Source organism: Pristiophorus japonicus, chromosome 17, assembly GCF_044704955.1.
Source record: "Pristiophorus japonicus isolate sPriJap1 chromosome 17, sPriJap1.hap1, whole genome shotgun sequence".
Lineage (NCBI taxonomy): Eukaryota > Metazoa > Chordata > Chondrichthyes > Pristiophoridae > Pristiophorus > Pristiophorus japonicus.
Window position 1 is genome coordinate 42,161,122 of NC_091993.1, and position 23,713 is coordinate 42,184,834.

General features: G+C 43.0%; 1 protein-coding gene across 1 annotated transcript in view; it reads left to right on the forward strand.

The window, feature by feature from the left end:
* mesd (mesoderm development LRP chaperone) overlaps positions 1–23,713 on the forward strand; it is a 35,840-nt gene that overhangs the window by 8,961 nt on the left and 3,166 nt on the right. Inside the window, exon 2 of the mRNA XM_070858681.1 lies at positions 815–1,047. Within this exon, the coding sequence (XP_070714782.1) occupies positions 815–1,047 (233 nt within the window). The remainder of the gene's footprint in view (positions 1–814; positions 1,048–23,713) is intronic.

The following is a 23,713-nucleotide window of genomic DNA, read 5'->3' on the forward strand; positions in this document are numbered from 1 at the left end:
TCCGCACAGGTGGCGTGCATGCACTTTCCATTGACAGCGCTCTTTTCAAACGTGCGAGCGGTTTCCAACCGACGCAGCACTCCACACAAGGAGAAAGAAAATGGTTGAAAGGAAGGCTTGCATTACCTCGGCACACTCGATGTCGGACTAACTCGCTGATTTCCCCACCCCAACTCGGGTTTTAATCCTCCGGGAGAGAAGTTATAAATCCCACTATCTTATTTAATAATTAAAAGTGGTGAGCGGTTTATAAACGTGGAAGCCAGTAGGGCTGGATCCAAAAAAACTTGCCGAGATAAATACTGCTGTAAAACTCAGACCGGCAAAGGGGCTTGCCTAAGCATACAAATGGTGTCCGACAGTAAGAACCGAATTGCCTGCGCATGCCCAGTCTATGTATTGCTGAGACTCTTCCACTCGTCTCAATATACAACAACAACTTGTATTTATATAGCGCCTTTAGCATAGTGAAAAGTCCTAAGGCGCTTCACCGGAGTATTATGAGAATAAATTTGACACCGAGCGGTTTAAGTAGAAATTAGCGCAGGTGACCAAAAACGTGGTCAGAGGTAGGGAGCGTCTTGAAGAGTGGAGACTATTAATGTTTATACCATAAACATCAGTAGTCTCACCTGTACGTTGATGGGACAAATCAACTGGCGGACCACCTGAATTCTTCTTGCGGACCCCCATACGAGAACCCCTGGTGTAGAGTTCCGATCGGTAAATCTGCAACAACCAAAGAATACGGAAGACCACTTAAAATGGTAATTTATTCTCCAGCAGTAATTTGTATTGTTTTATCTTTATACAGAAGGACGATGATATAGAAGAAGGGGATCTACCAGAGCACAAGAGAACTTCTCCACCAATAGACTTTTCCAAAGTTGATGCCAGCAATCCTGAAAGCCTTCTGAAGCTAACCAAGAAAGGCAAGACTTTAATGATATTTGTAACGGTGTCTGGGAATCCCACTGAGAAGGACACCGAGGAGATTACCAGTCTTTGGCAGGGTGGTCTGTACAATGCAAACTATGATGTACAGAGGTAAGTGTCTGAGCAGTGTGGTTAAAAAGCTATAGATAACTTGTGGATGGACAAAACTAATTCTGAAGCTTTATTTTAGGATATTTATGCAGCAACACTGAAATGTGTTTCATAATCCAGCAGATCGGAAAGGATTTTCTGTCTGCTGAGCTAGCTGCTATCGGGGTGCATGTAGTAGCTGTAAAACTGGTCTCTGCCCTTGAACTAATAAATGAAGCAGGGTCTGTTCAGTGTAATCACCTATTCAGTGATCCCAGCTGAAAAGTGAAAGCAAGTTAGGCTCCCGTGGATAACCTTGTTGATTGAATCACCAACTGACCTTGCTGCCTATGCTTGCAAGTGAACAATTCCTGTTTGTCTGCTTATATTTTTTGATCTGTCCCCCAATATGGGTCATTACATTGAGGGAAGCAAATTGGGGGTGGGAGGAAAGCAGGCGAATTAAAATGTGTAAAAAGGAACATACTGATGTTATGACTGAGATGGACAATTTGCTTTCTTGGGTAAGGTTATCAAGGGAACAAAGGTAGATCTAATTAAATGGCCGAGCAGGCTCAAAGAGCTGAATGGCTTCCTCTTCCTATATCTAATAAATTGCTGCTGAAAAGGTTTAATTGCAGAAACATTCCCTGTATTTGGAGTAGGCTGCTTTTGAGTCTTAAGCTCCATAGGTTAGAATTATGAAATTCACCATTTACAAGTACTAACCGTGAGGGAGTGCTGCATTGTCGGAGATGTTGTTTTTTGGATGAGACGTTAAACCGAGGCATTGTTTGCCCTCTTGGGTGGACATAAAAGATCCCATAGCACGATTTGAAGAAAAGCAGGGGAGTTCTCCGATAGCTATCTCTCAACCAACATCACTCAAACAGATCATTACCTCTCTGCTGTTTGTGGGATCTTGCTGTATGAAAATAGGCTGCCAAAATTTCTTGCATTACAGCAGTGACTGCAATTCAAAAGTACTTCATTGGCTGTAATGCATTTGGGATGTCACGAGGTCGTTAAAGGCGCTATAGAAATGCACGTTCTTCCTTTCTAACACTTGAACACACAACTTCAGCAAATAATCTGATTATAACAAATTTACTGCAGCTTTAGGCTGTAACTGTCCTGAAACAACACAAAATCTGGCAGGCAAAAGGATTGAGTAAATCCTAAATATTTTTTGAGAAAGACAGAACCGTCATTACAGAAGGCGAGACACATTAGCTGTACACTTGCTGAGAACAATTCCAATAATGATGCCTTTATCCATCAGGGTTGAATAAAAACAGAAAATGCTGGAAATCTCAGCGGGTCAGCATCTGTGGAGAAAAAGCAGATGAAAACTGCAAATGTAACGCCCAAAATAAAAGTTCACGGGGTTAGAAACATAGAAACATAGAAAATAGGTGCAGGAGCAGGCCATTCAGCCCTTCTAGCCTGCACCGCCATTCAATGAGTTCATGGCTGAACATGAAACTTCAGTACCCCCTTCCTGCTTTCTCGCCATAACCCTTGATCCCCCGAGTAGTAAGGACTTCATCTAACTCCCTTTTGAATATATTTAGTGAATTGGCCTCAACTACTTTCTGTGGTAGAGAATTCCACAGGTTCACCACTCTCTGGGTGAAGAAGTTTCTCCTCATCTCGGTCCTAAATGGCTTACCCCTTATCCTCAGACTGTGACCCCTGGTTCTGGACTTCCCCAACATTGGGAACATTCTTCCTGCATCTAACCTGTCTAAACCCGTCAGAATTTTAAACGTTTCTATGAGGTCCCCTCTCATTCTTCTGAACTCCAGTGAATACAAGCCCAGTTGATCCAGTCTTTCTTGATAGGTCAGTCCCGCCATCCCGGGAATCAGTCTGGTGAATCTTCGCTGCACTCCCTCAATAGCAAGAATGTCCTTCCTCAAGTTAGGAGACCAAAACTGTACAAAATACTCCAGGTGTGGCCTCACCAAGGCCCTGTACAACTGTAGCAACACCTCCCTGCCCCTGTATTCAAATCCCCTCGCTATGAAGGCCAACATGCCATTTGCTTTCTTAACCGCCTGCTGTACCTGCATGCTAACCTTCAATGACTGATGTACCATGATACCCAGGTCTCGTTGTACCTTCCCTTTTCCTAATCTGTCACCATTCAGATAATAGTCTGTCTCTCTGTTTTTACCACCAAAGTGGATAACCTCACATTTATCCACATTATACTTCATCTGCCATGCATTTGCCCACTCACCTAACCTATCCAAGTCACACTGCAGCCTCATAGCATCCTCCTCGCAGCTCACACTGCCACCCAACTTAGTGTCATCCGCAAATTTGGAGATACTGCATTTAATCCCCTCGTCTAAATCATTAATGTACACTGTAAACAGCTGGGGCCCCAGCACAGAACCTTGCGGCACCCCACTAGTCACTGCCTGCCATTCTGAAAAGTACCCGTTTGCTCCTACTCTTTGCTTCCTGTCTGACAACCAGTTCTCAATCCACGTCAGCACACTACCCCCAATCCCATGTGCTTTAACTTTGCACATTAATCTCTTGTGTGGGACCTTGTCGAAAGCTTTCTGAAAGTCCAAATATACCACATCAACTGGTTCTCCTTTGTCCACTTTACTGGAAACATCCTCAAAAAATTCCAGAAGATTTGTCAAGCATGATTTCCCTTTCACAAATCCATGCTGACTTGGACCTATCATGTCACCATTTTCCAGATGCACTGCTATGACATCCTTAATAATTGATTCCATCATTTTACCCACTACTGAGGTCAGGCTGACCGGTCTGTAATTCCCTGTTTTCTCTCTCCCTCCTTTTTTAAAAAGTGGGGTTACATTGGCTACCCTCCACTCCATAGGGGGTAATATATTAGCATGGATAGAGGATTGGCTAACTAACAAAAAACAGTGAGTCGGGATAAATGGTTCATTCTCTGGTTGGCAATCAGTAACCAGTGGGGTGCCGCAGGGATCAGTGCTGGGACCCCAACTATTTACAATCTATAACGACTTGAAGGAAGGGAACAAGTGTCACGTAGCCAAGTTTGCCGACTATACAAAGATGAGAGGAAAAGCAATGTATGAGGAGAACAAAAAAATCCACAAAAGGACATAGACAGGCTAAGTGAGTGGGCGAAAATTTGGCAGATGGAATATTATGTTGGAAAGTGTGAGGTCATGCACTTTGACAGAAAAAAAATCCAAGAGCAAGTTATTATTTAATTGGAGAAAGATTGCAAAGCGCTAAAGTATAGCGGAACCTGGGGGTACTTGTGCATGAAACACAAAAGGTTAGTATGCAGGTACAGGAAGGCCAATGGAATCTTGGTCTTTGTTGCAAAGGGGATGGAATATAAAAGCAGGGAAGTCTTGCTATAGTTGTACAGGGTATTGGTGAGGCCACACCTGGAATACTGTGTGCAGTTTTGGTTTCCATATTTACAAAAGGATATACTTGCTTTGGAGGCAGTTCAGAGAGGGTTCACTAGGTTGATTCCAGAGATGAGGGGGTTGACTTATGAGGAAAGGTTGAGTAGGTTGGGTCTCTACTCATTGAAATTCAGGTGATCTTATCGAAACGTATAAGATTATGGAGGGGGCTTGACGAGGTGGATGCAGAGAGGATGTTTCCACTAATAGGGGAGACTAGAACGAGAGGGCATAATCTTAGAATAAGGGGCCGTCCATTTAAAACTGAGATGAGGAGAAATTTCTTCTGAGGGTTGTGGATCTGTGGAATTTGCTGCCTCAGAGAGCTCTGGAAGCTGGGACATTGAATAAATTTAAGACAGAACTAGACAGTTTCTTAAACGATCTGCGGATAAGGGGTTATGGAGAGCGGGCGGGGAAGTGGGCCTGAGTTCATGATCGGATCAGCCATGATCGTAGTAAATGGCGGAGCAGGCTCAAGGGGCCGTATGGCCTCCTCCTGCTCCTATTTCTTATGTTATGTTCTTAAAGTTTCGGGTCGATGACCCTTCGTGCTTTTGTATTGGGGCTAAAGCAAGTATTGATTAATGTAAAACAGGAGTGGGAGTCTGTAGCAGATATTCAGCAGTTTGCATGTCTTGAGGAGAAAGAGGGAAAGATCCTGACATCCAATGATAGAGGAGCGCTCAGTACACAAATACTGACAGTTATGGGTAGAAAGAGAAACCACGGCACAAGATACCGGAAACACTCAAGGTCAAGCGCATCCTTCATCAGAATTCGCACCCATAACATTAACTTCCCTCCAGGGCTCTGCTTGACATGAGCATTTCTGTCATTATTTCAGATTGCCAGCATCTGTAGTTTTTGCTTTTTGTTTATATGGTTATAAAAGTGAGATATCTTAAAATGGACCAAGCATCTATACAACTTGGACTCGAAGGCCTTAAAGTAGGCGAGGCCTAAAACTAGTGAGGCTTTAACTGACCTTGTAATGTTGCTAAATTCAGGACAGCTTCCTGGTGATTGGAATGTGTTAACATTAATATTATTTATTTAAAAAAAAAGGCTTGAGTCACGTACCCGGGTACTAGAGCAACAAATGTAACATCAGCTGTACAGAAAATCTTTGAAATGACCTTGAGATCGAGGGGAGGGGGGGGGGGTGCGCGGGGGCGCTGAAGCTGATTAGAAATAGGGTGGGGCGAAGCCATGAAGAGTAAACGATGATGAGAATTTTGAAATCCCCATTTGGCCAGTTGTGTGTACTGGCTCTTTGAAAGAGCAGTCGTGCTCAGTTCCACACCCCCGCTTTTTGTCCATAACCCAATAGGTTCCTCTTCAAGTACCTGTCCAATTCCCGTTTAAAATTACTTATAAAATCAGCTTCTGCCACCTTTTCAGCTCGAGTGTTCCAGATCCTGACAACGAAGTGAAAATATTCTCATCTTTTGTCAATGATTTTGAATCTATGACCTCCAGTTAATAATATCCTTGTTTAATTATTTATCTGCTTATGTGACTTTGATCATAATTGCAGTCTTACAAATTAAATAGTTTGCTCCTGATTGTCACATTTTGCATTGGATAATTCCAGTTTTATAAGCAATATGAATAACACAGTAAATTGAGAATTTCGTGTTTACTTCAATTATCAGATAATTTGAGTCGTCTGCCTGGTTTCGAACCTGTGACCTTTCGCGTGTAAGGTGAACGTGACAGCCACTACACTACAGAAACAATGCAGTAGTACTGGTCTTCACAGTGCCAGCTGGAATGAGATCTTCCCAAGGTGCTGGTTAACATTCTGTTCAGAGGCCCAAACTATTGTGTTTAGCATGAGAGGTGTAACAAGCATCATGGGCTTAAGCTGCAAGCCTGCCTTACTACAGATTGTATATCTGCTTCATTGCTGATGTAGTTACTCTGCTGAAACTAATATGAATTAGTCTTGAACTGTGCATCCGTTTGTTCTGTAGTCCTTGTCCTGTGATGTAAACACAGTGATATTAGGATTTCAGTCAAGCGTAATGAATGGTGACCGTGAACTTTTTGTACTTTTACACACCTGAACTCTTTTTTTTTTTTAAAAACAGTAGAATTTGAATCCTGTTCTTCACAACTTGGGTTGTGATTGAAAGGAGACTTTTGAGTTGTGTAACATTTGAGTTAACTGTTAGGATGGCAGTAATTGGAGCAATTTGAGGTGATGAGTATCACAAGCTTATTTATGTTCAAAAAAGGGTAAACCCAGCGACTACAGGCCGGTCAGTTTAACCTCGGTAGTGGGGAAGCTTTTAGAAACAGTAATCGGGGACAAAATTAACAGTCACTAGGATAGGAGTGGATTAATTAAGGAAAGCCAGCACAGATTTGTTAAAGGCAAATCGTGTTTAACCAACTTGATTGAGTTTTTTGATGAGGTAACAGAGAGTTGATGATAATACAGTTGATGTAGTGTCCATGGATTTCCAAAAGGCGTTCGACAAAGTGCCACATGATAGGCTTGCCAGCAGAATTGAAGCCCATGGAATAAAAGGGACAGTGGCAGCATGGATATGAAATTGGCTAAGTGACAGGAAACAGAGTAGTGGTGAATGGTTGGGTTTTTTCCGGACAGGGGAAGATGTACAGTGGTCGGTTCTAGGACCACTGTTTTTTTTGATGTATATTAGCGACTTAGATGTGGGTGTACAGGGCACAATTTCAAAATTTGCAGATGAGACAAAACTTGGAAGTATAGTGAACAGTGAGGAGGAGAGTGATGGACTTCAGGAGATATAGACAGGCTGGTGAAATAGGCACATACATGACAGATGAAATTTAACACAGAAAATTGTGAAGTGATGCATTTTGATAGAATGAGGAGAGGACATATAAACTAAATGGTACAATCCTAAAGGGGGTGCATAGAGACCTGGGGGTATGTACGTATAAATCATTGGAGGTGGCAGGGCAGGTTGAGAAAGCAATTTAATATAAGAACATAAGAAATAGGAGTAGGCCATTTGGCCCCTCAAGCCTGCTCTGATGGCTGCTCTGATGGCTGATCTGATCTGATCATGGACTCAGCTCCACTTCCCTGCCTGCTCCCATAACGCTTTATTCCCTTATCGCTCAAAAATCTGTGTACCACCGCCGTAAATATATTCAATGACCCAGCCTCAACAGCTCTCTGGGGCAGAGAATTTAACAAATTTACAACTCTCAAAGAAGAAATTCCTCCTCATCTCAGTTTTAAATGTGCAGCCCTTTATTCTGAGACTGTGTCCCCTAGTTTTAGTTTCCCGTATGAGTGAAAATATCCTCTCTGCATCCACCTTGTCAAGCCCCCTCATTATCTTGTATGTTTCGATAAGATCACCTCTCATTCTTCTGAACTCCAATGAATATAGGCACAACCACTCAATCTATCTTCATAAGTCAACCCCCTCATCTCCAGAATCAACATAGTGAACCTTCTCTGAACAGCCTCCAATGCAAGTATATCCTTCCTTAAATACGGAGACCAAAACTGCACGCAGTACTCTAGGTGTGGCCTCACCAATACCCTGTACAGTTGTAGCAGGACTTCTCTGCTTTTATACTCTCTCCCCCTTGCAATAAAGGCCAACATTCCATTTGCCTTCCTGATTACTTGCTGTACCTGCAGACTAACTTAAAAAGGCTAACTGGATCCTGGGCTTCATAAATAAAGGTATAAAGTACAAAAGTGTGGACACTGTGATGACCCTGTATAAAACACTGGTTTGGCCACAAGTGGAGTACTGTGTCCAATTCTGGGCACTGCATTTTAGTAAGGATGTGAAGTCCTTGGAGAAGGTGCAGCAAAGATTTATGAGACTGATTTCAGGAATAAGGGGCTTCAGTTACGTTGATAGACTGGAGAAGCTGGGGTTGTTCTCCTTGGATCAGGGAAGATTGAGAGGCGATTTGATCATGAGTGGTCTGGACAGGGTAGATAGAAAAAAAAACTGTTCCCATTGGCAGAAGGGTTGAGAACCAGAGGGCACAGATTTAAGGTGATTGGCAAAAGAACCAAAGGCGATGTAAGAAAGCTTTTTTACACAGCGAATGGTTAAGCTCTGAAAGGATGGTGGAGCAGACTTAATTTTATCTTTCAAAAGGGATTGGATAAGTATCTGAAGGAAAATAAATTGCAGGGTGACAGGGAAGTGGGACTAGCTGAGAGTTGGCACGGACTCGATGGGCCGAATGGCCTCCTTCCGCGCTAGAATCATAGAATGATTACAACACAATGCTAAATAGTATTGGCTTAAGTTTGCAATTTTTACTGTATTAGTATGAATATACTGACAATGCCTGTTGATATAGAGAAGACTTTTCAGTTTTTAAAAGAAAATATTGCTGATTATATTGTAGATTCACTTGGAGAGTCAACTAGCCTGGCATCTTTAGCTATTTCAACATGTTCAGGGATCAGAAAGCAACTAATTGTGTGGTCTCCATCTATATTTGTCTGTTGAAAGCTCAGATTGTTCTTTTCCATTCTAATGTCTCAGCATTTTCAAATCATGGCTGATCTACCGCACTCCACTTTCCTGCACTATTCCCATACCCCTTAATTCCCTTAATATCCAAAAATCTTATCAATCTCTGTCTTGAATATATTCAACACTGAGTCTCCGCAGCTCTCTGGGGTAGAGAATTCCAAAGAATTGCCACCCTCCTGAGTGAAGAAGTTTCTCCTCATCCTTTAAATGGCCGACCCTTTATTCTGAGACTGTGACCCCTGGTTCTAGACTCGCCAGCCAGAGGAAACATCCTCCCTGCATCTACCCTGTCAAGCCTGTAAGGATTGTGTATGTTTCTATGAAATCACCCCACATTTTTTTTAAACTCGGAGAATATAGGCCTAGTCTACTCAATCTCTCCTCATAGGACAATCCCCTCATCCCAGGAATCAGTCTGGTGAACCTTCGTTGCACTCCCTCGATGGCAAGTGTATCCTTAAGTAAGGAGACCAAAACTGTACACAATACTCCAGATGTGGTCTCACCAGGTTCCTATATAATTGCTCCCTGTATAATTACAACAAGCACCCTGTTGGAGTGGAATTAAACTATAGCCTCCAGGCTAGATCCAAGATCGTCCTATCCTCCGTCATCGAATTACAGTACGCAGACAACGCTTGCGTCTGTGCACATTCAGAGGCTGAACTCCAAGCCATTGTCAGCATCTTCACCGAGGCATATGAAAGCATGGGCCTTGCACTAAACATCCGTAAGACAAAGGTCCTCCACTAAACTGACCCACGGCGCGGCCTTGGACAATGTGGACCATTTTCTATACCTCGGGAGCCTCGAATCAGCAAGGGCAGACACCGACGACGAGGTCCAATAACGCCTCCAGTGCGGCAGCGCAGCTTTCGGTTGCCTGAGGAAGAGTGTTTGAAAACCAGGACCTCAAATCTGGCACCAAGCTTATGGTCTACAGGGCAGTAGTGATACCCGTTCTCCTATATGGCTGAGACATGGACCATATACAGTAGACACCTCAAAGCACTGGAGAAATGCCACCAGCGCTGCCTCTGCAAGATCTTGAAAATCCACTGGGAAGGTAGACGCACCAACGTCAGTGTTCTCGCTCAGGCCAACATCCCCAGCATCGGAGCACTGACCACACTCTTAGCAGCTCCATTGGGCGGGCCACATTGTCCGCATGCCCGACTCAAGACTCTCAAAGCAAGCGCTCTACTCAACTCCTACACGGCAAGCGAGTCCCAGGTGGGCAGAGTAAATGTTTCAAGGACACCCTCTAAGCGTCCTTGATAAAATGCAACATCCCCACCGACACCTAGGTGTCCCTGGCCCAAGACCAGTGGAGGAAGAGCATCCGGGAGGGCACTGGGCACCAAGTGTCTCGTCGCAGAAGCCAAGCGCAGACAGCAGGAGCATGTGGCAAACCAGACTCCCCGCCCACCCTTTCCTTCAACGATAGTCTCCGTCACAGATGGAACAGACAAATTCCCGTATTGAACTGTACAGTCACCTAAGGACTCACTTTTAGAATGGAAGCAAGTCTTCCTCAATTTCGAGGGACTGCCTGTGATATAATTGCAATAAAATGTCTTTACTCTTGTACTCAAATCCTCATGTAATAAAGGTCAACATACCATTTGCTTTCTTAATTGCTTGCTGTATGTTAACTTTCAGTGATTTGTGTACAAGGACACCCAGGTCCCTCTGAACATCAACATTTCCTAATTTCTCACTGTTTAAAAAATATTCTGCTTTTTTATTTTTCCTACCACAGTGGATAACTTCACATTTCTCCACATTATATTCCATTTGCCATATTCTTGTCCAGTCACTTAGCCTGTCTATATCCCCTTGAAGTCTCTTTGCATCCTCCTCACAACTCACATTCCCACCTAGCTTTGTATCATCAGCAAACTTGGATATATTACATTTGGTCCCCTCATCCAAATCATTGATATAGATTGTGAATAGCTGGGGCCCAAGCACCAATTCTTGCAGCACCTCACTAGTTATAGCCTGTCAACCCGAAAATGACCTGTTTATTCCTACTCTCTGTCCGTTAACCGATCCTCAATCCATGCTAGTATATTACCCCAATCCCATGAGCCCTAATTTTGTTTAATAACCTTTTGTGTGGCACCTTATTGAATGCCTTCTGAAAATCCAAATACATCATATCATTGGTCCCAACTACACCACACCTACTAGTTGTAACCTCAAAATAACATATTTGTCAAACATGATTTCCCTATCATAAAACCACGTTGACTCTGCCCAATCCTATTATTATTTTCTAAGTGCCCTGTTACCACGGGCTTAATAATAGATTCTAGTATTTTCCCTACTACTGATGTCAGGCTAACTGGTCTGTAGTTCCTTGTTTTCTCTCTCCCATCTTAAATAGTAGAGTTACATTAGCTACCTTCCAATCTGCAGGAACCATTCTAGAATCTATGGAACTTTGGAAGATGACAACCAATGCATCCACTATCTCTATAGCCACCTCTTTCAAAAGCCTCGGATGTAGGGCATCAGGTCCAGGGGATTTATCGGCTTTCAGTCCCATTAATTTCTCCAGTACTATTTTTTTGCTAATACTAATTTCTTTCAGTTCCTTTCTCGCTAGCCCCTTGGGGCTAGAAATTCCCCAGCCTGTTGTCTGATAAATAATGTAATTTTAGTGAATAAATAAGAATAAAAATTGGTATTTTTTAAGCGGGTAAATGTGGCGACAAAATACAGCTGTCCTTAATTTAAAAAAAAACATTTTTTGAAGCCTGGTGTTGCACGACGATTGGCTTTAAAAACCGCGATGTCGGCAGCTTTAACCCAAGACCTATCAACGCCAAAAATACAGGCCCTGGGGGGGTGCGGAAACACAAAATTGCAAAAAAACAAAAAATCAAAAGTCACGAAACATTTACAAGACCCTTAACTAAGTAATTGCTGCAAAAGAATTAAAAAATAAAAACTTTAACTTATCTTTTTTGCAGGTCTTTCTACCTACCGACATTTCTGAGGCTGCAACGCCTGTTTTTGTCGTGCGTTCTTTTTTCATCCCAAGACAGGTTCGCCGAATGGCCAAACTTGGGTGGTGCGGTTTTTTGTGGAGTTTTTTTGTGTTGCACGTTGGCGATCCACTTTTTGGCGACATTTTCAAAATGCCATTCTTAAGGTTTGGTGAATTTTGACCACTTCATTTTAAGAACAAAAAAGCGCTTTTAACGCAAAAAAATTGCGTTAAAATGTGTGTTGGACATGGGAAATTCTAGTCCTTGGTTCTCCACTATTTCCGGGAGATTAATTGTGTCTTCTGTGAAGACAGACACAAAATACTTGTTTAATTTCTCTGCCATTTCCTTATTCCCCATTATAATTTCTCCTTGGGTGAATAAAATCAGAATGAGGGCAGGAGGGAGGAGGAGAAGTGGGAGATTGTGCAAGTGGTTTAACCGATCCTCACCTGGAGTATTAAACATATTCCCTCTAAGGGAAGTGTCTGTCAGTTCGCATACAGGCCGCTCACCGCCTTTTGTATTGTAAAAACCGCGCATGCGCAAAATTTGAATGAAGTGTGCAGCAAATTAAAGGGACTGCGCCGAAAAGAGTAATTAGTGGGAACATTGGAAGTAAAGCAGTATTGTCTGCACTGCCATGATCTCAAGGAGGTCTTCCTGTGCTAAATGGTATATACTTTAATGCAAGGAGTATAGCGAATAAGACAGATGAGCTAAGAGCACAGGTAGACACTTGGAGGTATGACATTATAGCCATTACAGAGACATGGCTGAAAGAGGGGCAGGTTTAGTAGCTCAATATTCCTGGTTACAGGATTTTTAGACAAGACCGAGAGGGGTGGGTGGGGGGGGGGGGGGTTGTCGCGGTATTGATTAAAGAAACTATTACAGCTGTGAGGAGAGCTGATATGTTAGAGGGATCATCAAATGATGCCATTTGGGTTGAATTGAAAAATAAAAAAGGGGCAATCACACTTCTGGGCATGTATTATAAAACCTCAAACAGTGGGAGGGAGATAGAAGAGCAAATATGTGGGCAAATTTCTGTGAAGTCCAAAAACCATAGGGCAGTAATAGGGGATTTTAACTATCCGAATATTGATTGGGACAAATATAGTGTGAAGCGTATAGAGGGTGTGGAATTCTTGAAATGCATTCAAGAGAACTTTTTTAGTCAGTATGTAACAAGCACAATACGAGGGGGGGTTAGTTTTGGGGAATGAAGCTGGGCAGGTGGAAGGGGTATCAGTGGGAGAGCACTTGGGTGCCAGTGACCATAATTCAGTCAGATTCAAGGTAGTTATGGATAAGGACAGGGATAGACCAGGGATAAAAGTCCCAAATTGGGGAAAAGCTAACTTGAAGTTTAGAAGTGATTTGGCCACAGTGGACTGGAAACAGCTGCTTGTAGGTAAATCAGTGTCTGAACAGTGGGAGGCATTCAAGGAGGAGATTCGGAGGGCTCAGGCCTTTAAAGAAAAAGGGTGGGGATAACCATTCTAGAGCTCCCTGCGTGTCTAGGGACTTACAGGGGAGGATAAAGAAAAAAGGGAAGCTGATGTCATATACCATCGGTGAAATACTGTCGAATCTTTGGAGGAATATAGAAAGTTCAGAGGTAAAATTAAAAAGGATAATCTATTAGGAATGTTAAGAGAGAGCATGAAAAATTCTTGGCAAGGAAAACCCAAAGATGTTCTATAAATATATTAGAGCAAGAGGATAACTAAAGAAAGGGTAGGCCTATTAGAGACCATGAGGGTAATCTCTATATGGAGGCGAAAGATGGTTCTTAATGAATACTTTGCATCTGTTTTCACAAAGGAAAGGGGCAATGCAGATACTGCTATCGAAGAGGAGTGTGAAATTCTGGATGAAATAAAAAGAGAGAGAGAGAGAGAGAGAAGAAGGTATTAAGGGGTTTAGCAGCTTTGAAAAAATTCCCCAGGACCGGATGAAATGCATCCCAGGCTGTTGAGCGATTTAAAAGAGGAAATAGCAGAGGTATTGACCATCATTTTCCTGTCCTCTTTGGATTTGGGCATGGTGCCAGAGGATTGGAGGACTGCTAATATGGTACCTTTGTTTAAGGGAGCAAGGGATAGGTCGAGTAATTACAGGCCTGTCAGTCTAACCTCAGTGGTGGGAAAATTATTGGAAAAAATCCTGAAAGACAGGATAAATCTACATTTAGAAAGGCAAGGATCAATCAGGGACGGTCAGCACGGATTTGTTAAGAAAAGCTCGTGTTTGACTAACCTGATTGAATTTTTCGAGGAGGTAACCAAGAGGGTCGATGAGGGTAATGCATATGATGTAGTGTATATGGACTTTAGCAAAGCTTTTGATAAGGTCCCACATGGTAGACTGGTCATGAAGGTAACGCCCATAGGATCCAGGACGAAGTGGCAAGTTGAATCCAAAATTGGCTTAGAGGTAGGAAGCAAAGTGTAATGGTTGATGGATGTTTCCAGTGGAGTTCCACAGGGCTCAGTACTGGGTCCCTTGCTTTTTATGGTATACATCAATGATCTAGATTTGAATATAGGGAGTATGAATAATAAGTTTGCAGATGACCCTAAAATTGGCCGTGTGGTTGATAAAGAGGAAAGTCATGAGCTGCAGGAGGATATCAATCTACTGGTCAGGTGGGCAGAACAGTGGCAAATGGAATTTAATTCGGAGAAGTGTGAGGTGATGCACTTGGGGAGGGCTAATAAGGAAAGGGTATACACATTAAACGATAGGCCACTTAAAAGTGTAGATGAACAAAGGGACCCCACATCCCTGAAATTAGCAGGCCAGGTGGTTAAGAAGGCATACGGAATGCTTGCCTTTATTGGCCGAGGCATAGAGTATAAGAGCAGGGTGGTTATGCTTAAATTGTATAATACCATGGTTAGGCCACAGCTGGAGTACTGCATGCAGTTCTGGTCGTTGTATTATAGGAAGAGCATGATTGCACTAGAGAGGGTGCAGAGGAGATTTACTAGAATGCTGCCTGGAATGAAGAATCTTAGCTATGAGGACAGATTGGATAGGTTGGGTTTGTTCTCATTGGAACAGAGGGGGCTGAGAGGAGACCTCTGAGGTGTATAAAATTTTGAGGTCTGGATATAGTGGATAGCAAGGGCCTATTTCCCTTGATGGAGTGGTCAATTATGAGGGGGCATAGTTTTAAGGTGGTTGGTGGAAGGTTCAGAGGGGATTTGAGGGGAGGCTTCTTCATGCCGTGGGTCTGGAACTCACTGCCTGGAAGGGTGGTGGATGCAGAAACCCTCACCACATTTAAAAGATGCTTGGATGGGCACTTTGAAGTGCCGTAACTTGCAGGGTTACAAACCTAGAGCTGGTAAGTAGGATTAGACTGGATAACCTCTTGTTGGCTGGCGCAGATACGATGGTAAGTACTGCAGGGAATCGAATACGACCATGGTGGTGATCTGGACTAGTTTCGATTGCCTGGATGGGTTGGAAAGGAATTTTCCCAGATTTTTTTTTCCCAATTGGCCTGGGTTTTTATCTTTTTTGCCTCTCCCAGAAGATCACATGGCTCTGGTTGGGGTGGAGTGTAGATGTTTTTAGTGTAAGATGTGTTGCAGTAGTGTGGGGCGGACTGTTGGGCTGGGTGCTCTTTACCTTTCCGCCATTGTTCATTGGTTTATATGTAACCTTCAGGGCTGCTGACCGAGGGCCGTGTGCTCTTTATCGGCCGGCGCGGACACGCTGGGCCGAAATGGCTTCCTTCTGTGCTGTAAATTTCTATGTGTCTGTCTTCAGATGCTGCTTGTTGGTCAGGAGCAGTGCTGCAGATAATTCACTCGAGTGTTGGTTCTGATGTGTTGTACATTGATTTAATCCATGGGAAAAGTATCCTGGTAATGCCTTTCTGCATAAAATCTCCAATGTTGAGTGATTAAATGAAATGGTAAATGTTGTGGTGAGGCTGACTTGCGTTTAAGTTCTTTAGTCTGATTCAACACTAATGGCTCCTTTCGGTGGTCATTTTGCATTCCTGTGGCCAGTGAAGAGTATCCTAGACTCTGCACACTGCCAAACAAGACATATTATCTGGTCACCACTATAGTGACTCAAACACTTTTAAAACTTGAGCTTTACTTTGTTATATTTAATAAAAGGCTAGATTTGTGGGATAAGAATAACTTGATTATACAAAGTTAACTTGTCCTCACTCGTTGGTACTCACCAGCTTCTGATGCTGTGTACAAGAAGGATGAGACAGTGACAAATGTCAATGTTTACTTGTCTGGCATTCAGAATATATTTTACTCTTGGTCTTTTTTGGCAATATCTGCTGATCTTGTGTGGCGTTGTTTATGGACGGTCTGGGGTCCAATCACCCATAAACAACACCACAAAGTGCATTTAGCTATTAAAATGAAGTTGTGTTTAATCAGAACTGTCCCTATAAGGCCATAAAATGTACTCCCTGTGGGGCACTGGTCTAAAATCCTGAGGTCAGTCAGATACTAATTGCTTTTAGTGAGGGGGATTTCTCTAAATTGGCAGCAACTTGGGTCCTCTGATGGGAAAATGTGTAAGATCCCGTGGCATTCAAAGAGGACTCCTCAATCAACATCACTAAAGCAGATTATCTGGTCATTATCACATTGCTGTTTGTGGGAGCTTGCTGTGCGTAAGTTAGCTGCCGTGTTTCATACATTACAACAGAAACTACATGTCAAAAAAGAGTACTTCATTGGCTGTAAAGCGCTTTGAGACGTCTGGTGGTCATGAAAGGTGCTATATAAATGCAAGTCTTTAGAAATTTATAGAATCATAGAAATTTACAGCACGGAAGGAGGCCATGTGGCTCATTGTGTCCGTTCCGGCTGGCAAAGAGTTATCCAGCCACTCTACTAAAGGAAATAGGTAATTCCTAGGCCACTCATAATTTTATGCACTTCAATTAGGTCTCCCTTCAGCCCCTCTGTTTAAAAGAAAACAACCCCAGCCTATCCAATCTTCCCTCATAGCTAAAATTCTCGTGCAGGAAACATCCTCGTAAATCCCCTCTGCACCCTCTCTAGTGTAATGTGGTGACCAGAACTGCACATGGTAATGTGGTGACCAGAACTGCACACAGTACTCCAGCTGTGGCCTAACTAGTGTTTTATGCAGTTTAAACATAACTTGGCCTGCTACCTTCAGGGATCTGTGGACATGCACTCCAAGGTCCCACTGTTCCTCTACACTTCTCAGTGTCCTACCCTTTATTTTGTATTCCCTTGCCTTGTTGGTCCTCCCCGAGTGCATTACCTCACACTTCTCTGGATGGAATTCCATTTGCCACTGTTCTGCCCACCTGACCAGTCCATTGATCTCTTCCTGCAGTCTCCAGCTTTCTTCATTATCAACTACGTGGCCAATTTTAGTATCATCTGCACACTTTTTAATCAAAGCCCCTATATTCAAGTCTAAATCATTGATATATACCACAAAAGGCAAGGGACCTATGACTGAGCCCTGCGGGACCCCTCTGGAAACAGCCTTCTAGTCATAAAAACACCCATCGACCATTACCATTTACTCCCTGCCTCTGAGCCAATTTTGGATCCAACTTGCCACTTTGCCCTGGATCCCATGGGCTTTTACTTCTGTGACCAGTCTGCCATGTGGGACCTTATCAAAAGCCTTGCTAAAATCCATATACATTACATCATACGCACTACCCTCATCGACCCTCCTTGTTGCCACCTCAAAACATTCAATCACGATAGACGACCTTCCCTTAACAAATCCATACTGACTGTCCTTGATTAATCTAAATGAAGATTTATCCTGTCCATCAATTTTTTCCCGATAATTTCCCAACCACCGAGGTTAGGCTGACTGGCTTGTAATTACTCAAGTCTATCCCTTTCAATTCTTTATTTTCCTGGTGTCCGGATTAACATTCCTACCTCAACCAATAACACCAAAACACATCATTCGGTCAGTTATCTGGATCTTTGAGGTGCTTACAAACTTCTTCACGCACAGGGCAGTGGAAATCCTGAGTGCTCTCCCGCAAAAAGCTGTTGTGGCTCGGGCTCAATTTGTAAATTTCAAAACCGAGATTGATAGATTTTTGTTCGGCAAGGTTACGGAACCAAGGCGGGTAAATTGAATAATTTGAAGCTTTGTTTAAAAAGGAGGAACAAACTGACACGTATCACACCTCGACGTTACAACTTGTAGAATACTTCTGAAGTGGAATCACTTGTGTAGACAAACACAGCAGTCAATTCACACAAAGCAAGATCGAGGAACGGGGCAGGATACTCCAATCAGCCATGATCTATTGAATGGTGGAACAGGCTCGAGGGGCTGAATATCCTACCCCGTTCCTCGATCTTGCTTTGTGTGAATTGACTGCTGTGATTGTCTACACAAGTGATTCCACTTCAGAAGTATTCTACAAGTTGTAACGTCGAGGTGTGATGCGTGTCAGTTTGTTCCTCCTTTTTAAACAAAGCTTCAAATTATTCAATTAATGTTCATTTGATTAAATTGGAATGTGCTTGTCTGTTTCAGGCTGGAGGTTAAAAATTCAAGTCTGAAGTGTGCAGTATTTTAAAGATGGTATTGTATCTGCAATAGAGTGTAATATCTGGTGCTGGTGTATAGTTTAATGTACAGGCAGATCTGTGCTATAGTGTGGAAGCTGAGGATCTGTGCCGAGAATTTCAGAAGATTCTGCCCAGAGACAGCAAATGTGACGTGATTGGCTCCTGGGAAAGTGTTTGCCTTACCTGTTGCAGCTGCAGGAATAAATCTTTTTGTGAGCATTGTTTTCGAGATGGATCGCTCTCCCTTTTTTTTCTGTTTTTCACTTCTCTCTCCTCTCCTTTTCTCTTCTCTCCTCTCCTCTCTCTCTCTTTTTTTGCAAACAGCCAATAAATGATGCTATGTAAAAGGAGATATTTAGGAGAAGGTGACCACATGGGTCGGAGAGGGGGAACAAATGGAGGCACAAGCTTTGGACCCAGATCTTGAGTAAAAATGCTAATTGGGGAATTTTGACCCACAAGGCAATTCCACAGCCAAATGATGATGTTGTGAAATATAACTTTTTATATCAGTTACCATATTCTGAGGCCTGGATGTTTCAGAGAAAAATGTTTAACGAAAAGGTTTTGAAATGTGATCTCATTGACTTTCTGCTTTTTAAAATGTATATATTTTTGATGCTGTTCATGCAGCTCTGATTTGTCACTCAAGCTCAAATTTTATATTTGTAATTTAGCTGCACAAATCTTTCATATGAGTGTGTGTGATAACCAAAGTGTGACTAAACAGGAGCCTGGCACATACTAGTTTTACTTGTTCGCTATCACAATAAAAGATTTGCAATTTAATAATGCCTTTCACGCCCTATGGACATCTCAAAGTGCTGTACAGCCAATGAATTACTATTGAATTGTGGTTACTGTGGGGAAACGTGGCAGCCAATTTTGTGCAAGGCAATGTCCCACAGAAAGCCCGGTTCTATTTCAATGGGTTCCTGCACCTAACTACTGAACCGCGATCCTGCTGCGAGCAGGAAGGAATACCTTTAAGTACTTGCTTCCCTCGCTGCTTTCCCCTTCATCTTCACCCATTCCCTGCGCGCCTCCCCGCAACCAGTATGCCCCCATCTTCGGCCGGGTAGGTGGGAAGGAGGGTGGGAATTGGTGAGGGCCCCAGTAGTGTTTGGGGGGGGGGTGGGGGGGGGAGCCATTATAAATAAACTGTTGATGCTTTCTCCTTTTTAAAACTCCCCTGAAAGCTCAGACTGTAGAACGCCTGTAGCTCACTGCTGCAGTGCTGCCTAGCCAGACATGGCCAGGGGTCGCAAAGATAATGCAACAGCGCCACCCACCTCGAAGCCCCAGTAATGCAGGAGCACTAAGATCATTAGAAAAATGTGACAAAAAAACACGACCGACTTAGCACAACGCATGTGTGATTGTGATGGGAATTGTGCAATAGGAAATGCATATGAATTTTAAAATGTAATACTTGATAGTGAGCTGAGGTTTTGATGTTGGGGCGGAGGTGCAATTACTATCTGTGTTGAGCTGCCACTGATTCATTTGTGTTTCCTGAATTGGATATTTGGTCATTTAAGAGGTCCACATTTGAGTCAATCAATTTTGCCCCCCTGCACACATGAAACTTTCCTGTGTAATGCAATGAATTCTCAGGAGATGGCAGAAATTTAATTCTGTGGATAGTGATGGATCTATAATGGTGTTTAGGAGCTGAATGCAAAGATCCATTGATAGTAATTTGTAATAATGGGCTGAAAATTGCGGTCAGAGGCTTCCATCAGACAAACACCTCTGATCCGGAAAAAAAAAATCTACGAAAAAACCTGTTGGTCCCGGAGGAACGTAGGCTTCTGATCAGAGGTCTTCATTCACTGCGCAGTGTACAGGAAGATGTCTTTGAGGTATGTACGCATTTGCTGCAATCAAGCGGGCCTGGACAACCAATTGCTATGTAGTATTCTCATTGATAGTAATGGGAGCTCTGATTTTTACAGGCTCCCAATACTATCAATGAGAATACCCCCCAAAACGAGAGAAACAGCACAATACATAAAAAAAAATAAACACCTCACATATTTAAAATGAATTGAAATTGAATGTTTGAGAAAAATATGTATATATTTTTGTGTTTTAATAGGGTTAAAAATAAACTTGCCTTAATAGACAGGGTCTTTAATATAAAAGTGATTAAATTAAATTTTTCTATGTTTTAAAAACTCTTAATCTGGCAAAAACAAGCTATGCACCTGCTTGTACCAGGTGTAAGAGTTTGAAGGGCATTCGCTGGCCAAATAGCCCAATCTCCGCCCGCGGATGTCCTTCCTGTGGGCTGCGTAGTGTCTGTCTAAAGAAATTTTGACAGATCGGAAAAGCTGTCTCTCGGCACATCACGCCCCGAGAACTGGCGCTTGCGAGGCCTCGCTGGGCGCATGCACACTTCGTACCGACCCGGCGAGGCCAGTTTTCAGCCCATTAGTTACTTTAAAAACAAAATTCATTAATCACCAGTGACTGCTATCCACTGCTGTTTCATTTAACATACCGAGCTCACCACGAACAGTCCTGCAAGGATTTCGGACTGCCAGATCAGAATCTCCCAAGTAATCGCTCGTGCCCGAACTGGAAATGCGTATTGTAACTTTTTTGTGACCTGCACTGAAGCGTTTTCTCCCCTTTTTTTATGTCTTGTATTTCAGTGTTCCCGTGCATTCCTGCCTGTATTTTAACGTCTCCTGTCCCCCCCCCCCCCCCCCCCCCCCCAACTTCTCAATGCATCTAGCTTTTGGTTGAGGTATTGTATTACACTCAACAATGACTCATTGAGTGTTTTGAATCTGAAACTCGGTTGGTGCCTATCTCCCCTCCACTGTTTCATTTCTTTGAAGGGCACGAGAGATGGGTTCGAAAGCAAATTGTGAGCAGGACACAAACAATCTGCAAAGGGACATTGACAGGCTAAGTGAGTGGACAAAAATTTGGCAGATTGAGTACAATGTGGGAAAATGTGAGGTTATCCACTTTGGCAGAAAAAATAGAAAAGCAAATTATAATTTAAATGGAGAAAAATTGCAAAGTGCTGCAGTACAGAGGGACCTGGGGGTTGTCGAAATCTCGACCTCCGAAAAGAATGACTCCGACACTTACAGCTCCGATGGAAGTTTCCCTTTTAATTTACTTGCTCGCAAGGGGTAAGTTTCACTCAGTCAAGGGCTAAAATGAAACCTCCGCAATGGTACAGCTTCACAAGATATTTATACAGTAAAACCCAAGTTCTGGCCTCTCCCTGTGTACTGCTCTGTCTCACAGTCAGTGAATACAGATAAAGAGTTAATTACTATATCCTGGTCCGGAAATGGTGTCAAGATATTTCCTTTTGTCAGGGTTATCAGAAAGCCAAACGGCCATTACTCCATGAGTCATAGGTAATGGGCTATCACCTGTCTTGTATTGTGAATACAGATTATCCCATTTCCTGGTCAGTTTACCTGTTTGCTTCAAATGGATGAGGTAAAGGAAAGAGATAATGGCTAGAAGATAAGGGTGAGGTGACATGGAACTCCTGTAGTGTAGACAATAGGAGAGTACCATGGGGGGTTACTTGTCTCAGCATGACTTGTCTCCTAGCTGTCTGATAACCATCAGCCATCTAACAGCAGGTTTAGCTGTTCATAATAAGCTGGCTGCTAAAATGCAGAAAGTTCTGGAAGGGCCAGGACTCCATTTTAATCAAAAGGCACACAAATACCGTTTGGTATCAGCTTAGATAAAAATACATTTCCACAGGGTCCTTGTACATGAAACACAAAAAGTTAGTATACAGGTTCAGCAAGTGATCAGGAAGACAAATGGAATGTTGGCCTTTATTGCAAGGGGGATAGAGTATAAAAGCAGAGAAGTCCTGCTACAACTGTACAGGGTATTGGTGAGGCCACACCTAGAGAACTGTACAGTTTTGGCCTCTGTATTTAAGGAAGGATATACTTGCATTGGAGGCTGTTCAGAGAATGTTCACTCGGTTGATTCCGGAGATGAGGGGGTTGACTTATGAGGATAGGTTGAGTAGGTTGGGCTTATGCTCATTGGCGTTCAGAAGAATGAGAGGTGATCTTATCGAAACAACATGTAACATAATGAAGGTGCACGCAGAGAGGATATTTGCACTCATAGGGGAAACTAAAATAGGGGACATCGTCTCAGAATAAGGGGCCGCCCATTTAAAACTGAGATGAGGAGGAATTTATTTTCTCAGAGGGTTGTAAATCTATGGAATTCTCTGCCCCAGAGAGCTGTGGAGGCTAGGTCATTGAATATATTTAAGGCGGGTATAGACAGATTTTTGAACAATAAGGGAATAAAGGGTTATGTTATGGGGAGCGGGCGGGGAAGTGGAGCTCAGTCCATGATCAGATCAGCCAGGATCTTATTAAATGGCGGAGCAGGTTCGAGGGGCCAGGTGGCCGATTCCTTCTCCTATTATGTAGCAGAGCCATGTTCACATAAGTATATAATCTCATTAAAATGGCCTAAGTTAGGACATCATCTGAATGGCTCACTATTTTTGAACCCTTGCTCCAAACTTGAAGTTTCCTCTTCAGACACGCAACTACACAACAGTTTATATTTATATAGCGCCTTTAACGTAATAAAATATCCCAAGGCGCTTCGCAGCAGTGTTATCCAAAAAACATTGACACCGCTCATACACTTTGGAGGTTGGAGATGGAGGGATAGTTTGCAAGGATGGGGAGGGGTGCAGGGTTGTGAAGAGAGGGGTGATGGCAGATTTGAAGGAAAGGTCGACAATTCCCGAGGAGAGAGAACCGTTAAGAATATCTGCTAATGTGGGAGCCAGGAAGGAAAGTTGGGTGGTCAGCAATTTAGTAGGAATAGGGCTGAGAGCAGGATGTTGGTTTCATTGACGAGATGAACTTTGAAAGGGCAAGAGGGGAGATAAGAGAGAAATAAGCAAATTTAGGGTTAGGACAATGGAAAACTGAGAGGAAGTGATTTCTGGTGGGCTCGGGGAAGGGAGGGAATTGAAAGCAGAAGCAGTTGAATGGATGTCAATCATTTTAACAAAGAAGCCCATGAGCTCCTCACATTTATTGTTGGAGGTGAGGGAGGAGGAGGCAGGAGAGTGTGGTTTGAGAAGGTGGTTAGTAGTGGAGAGAAGCTTGGTATTTGTGCCGTCCTGG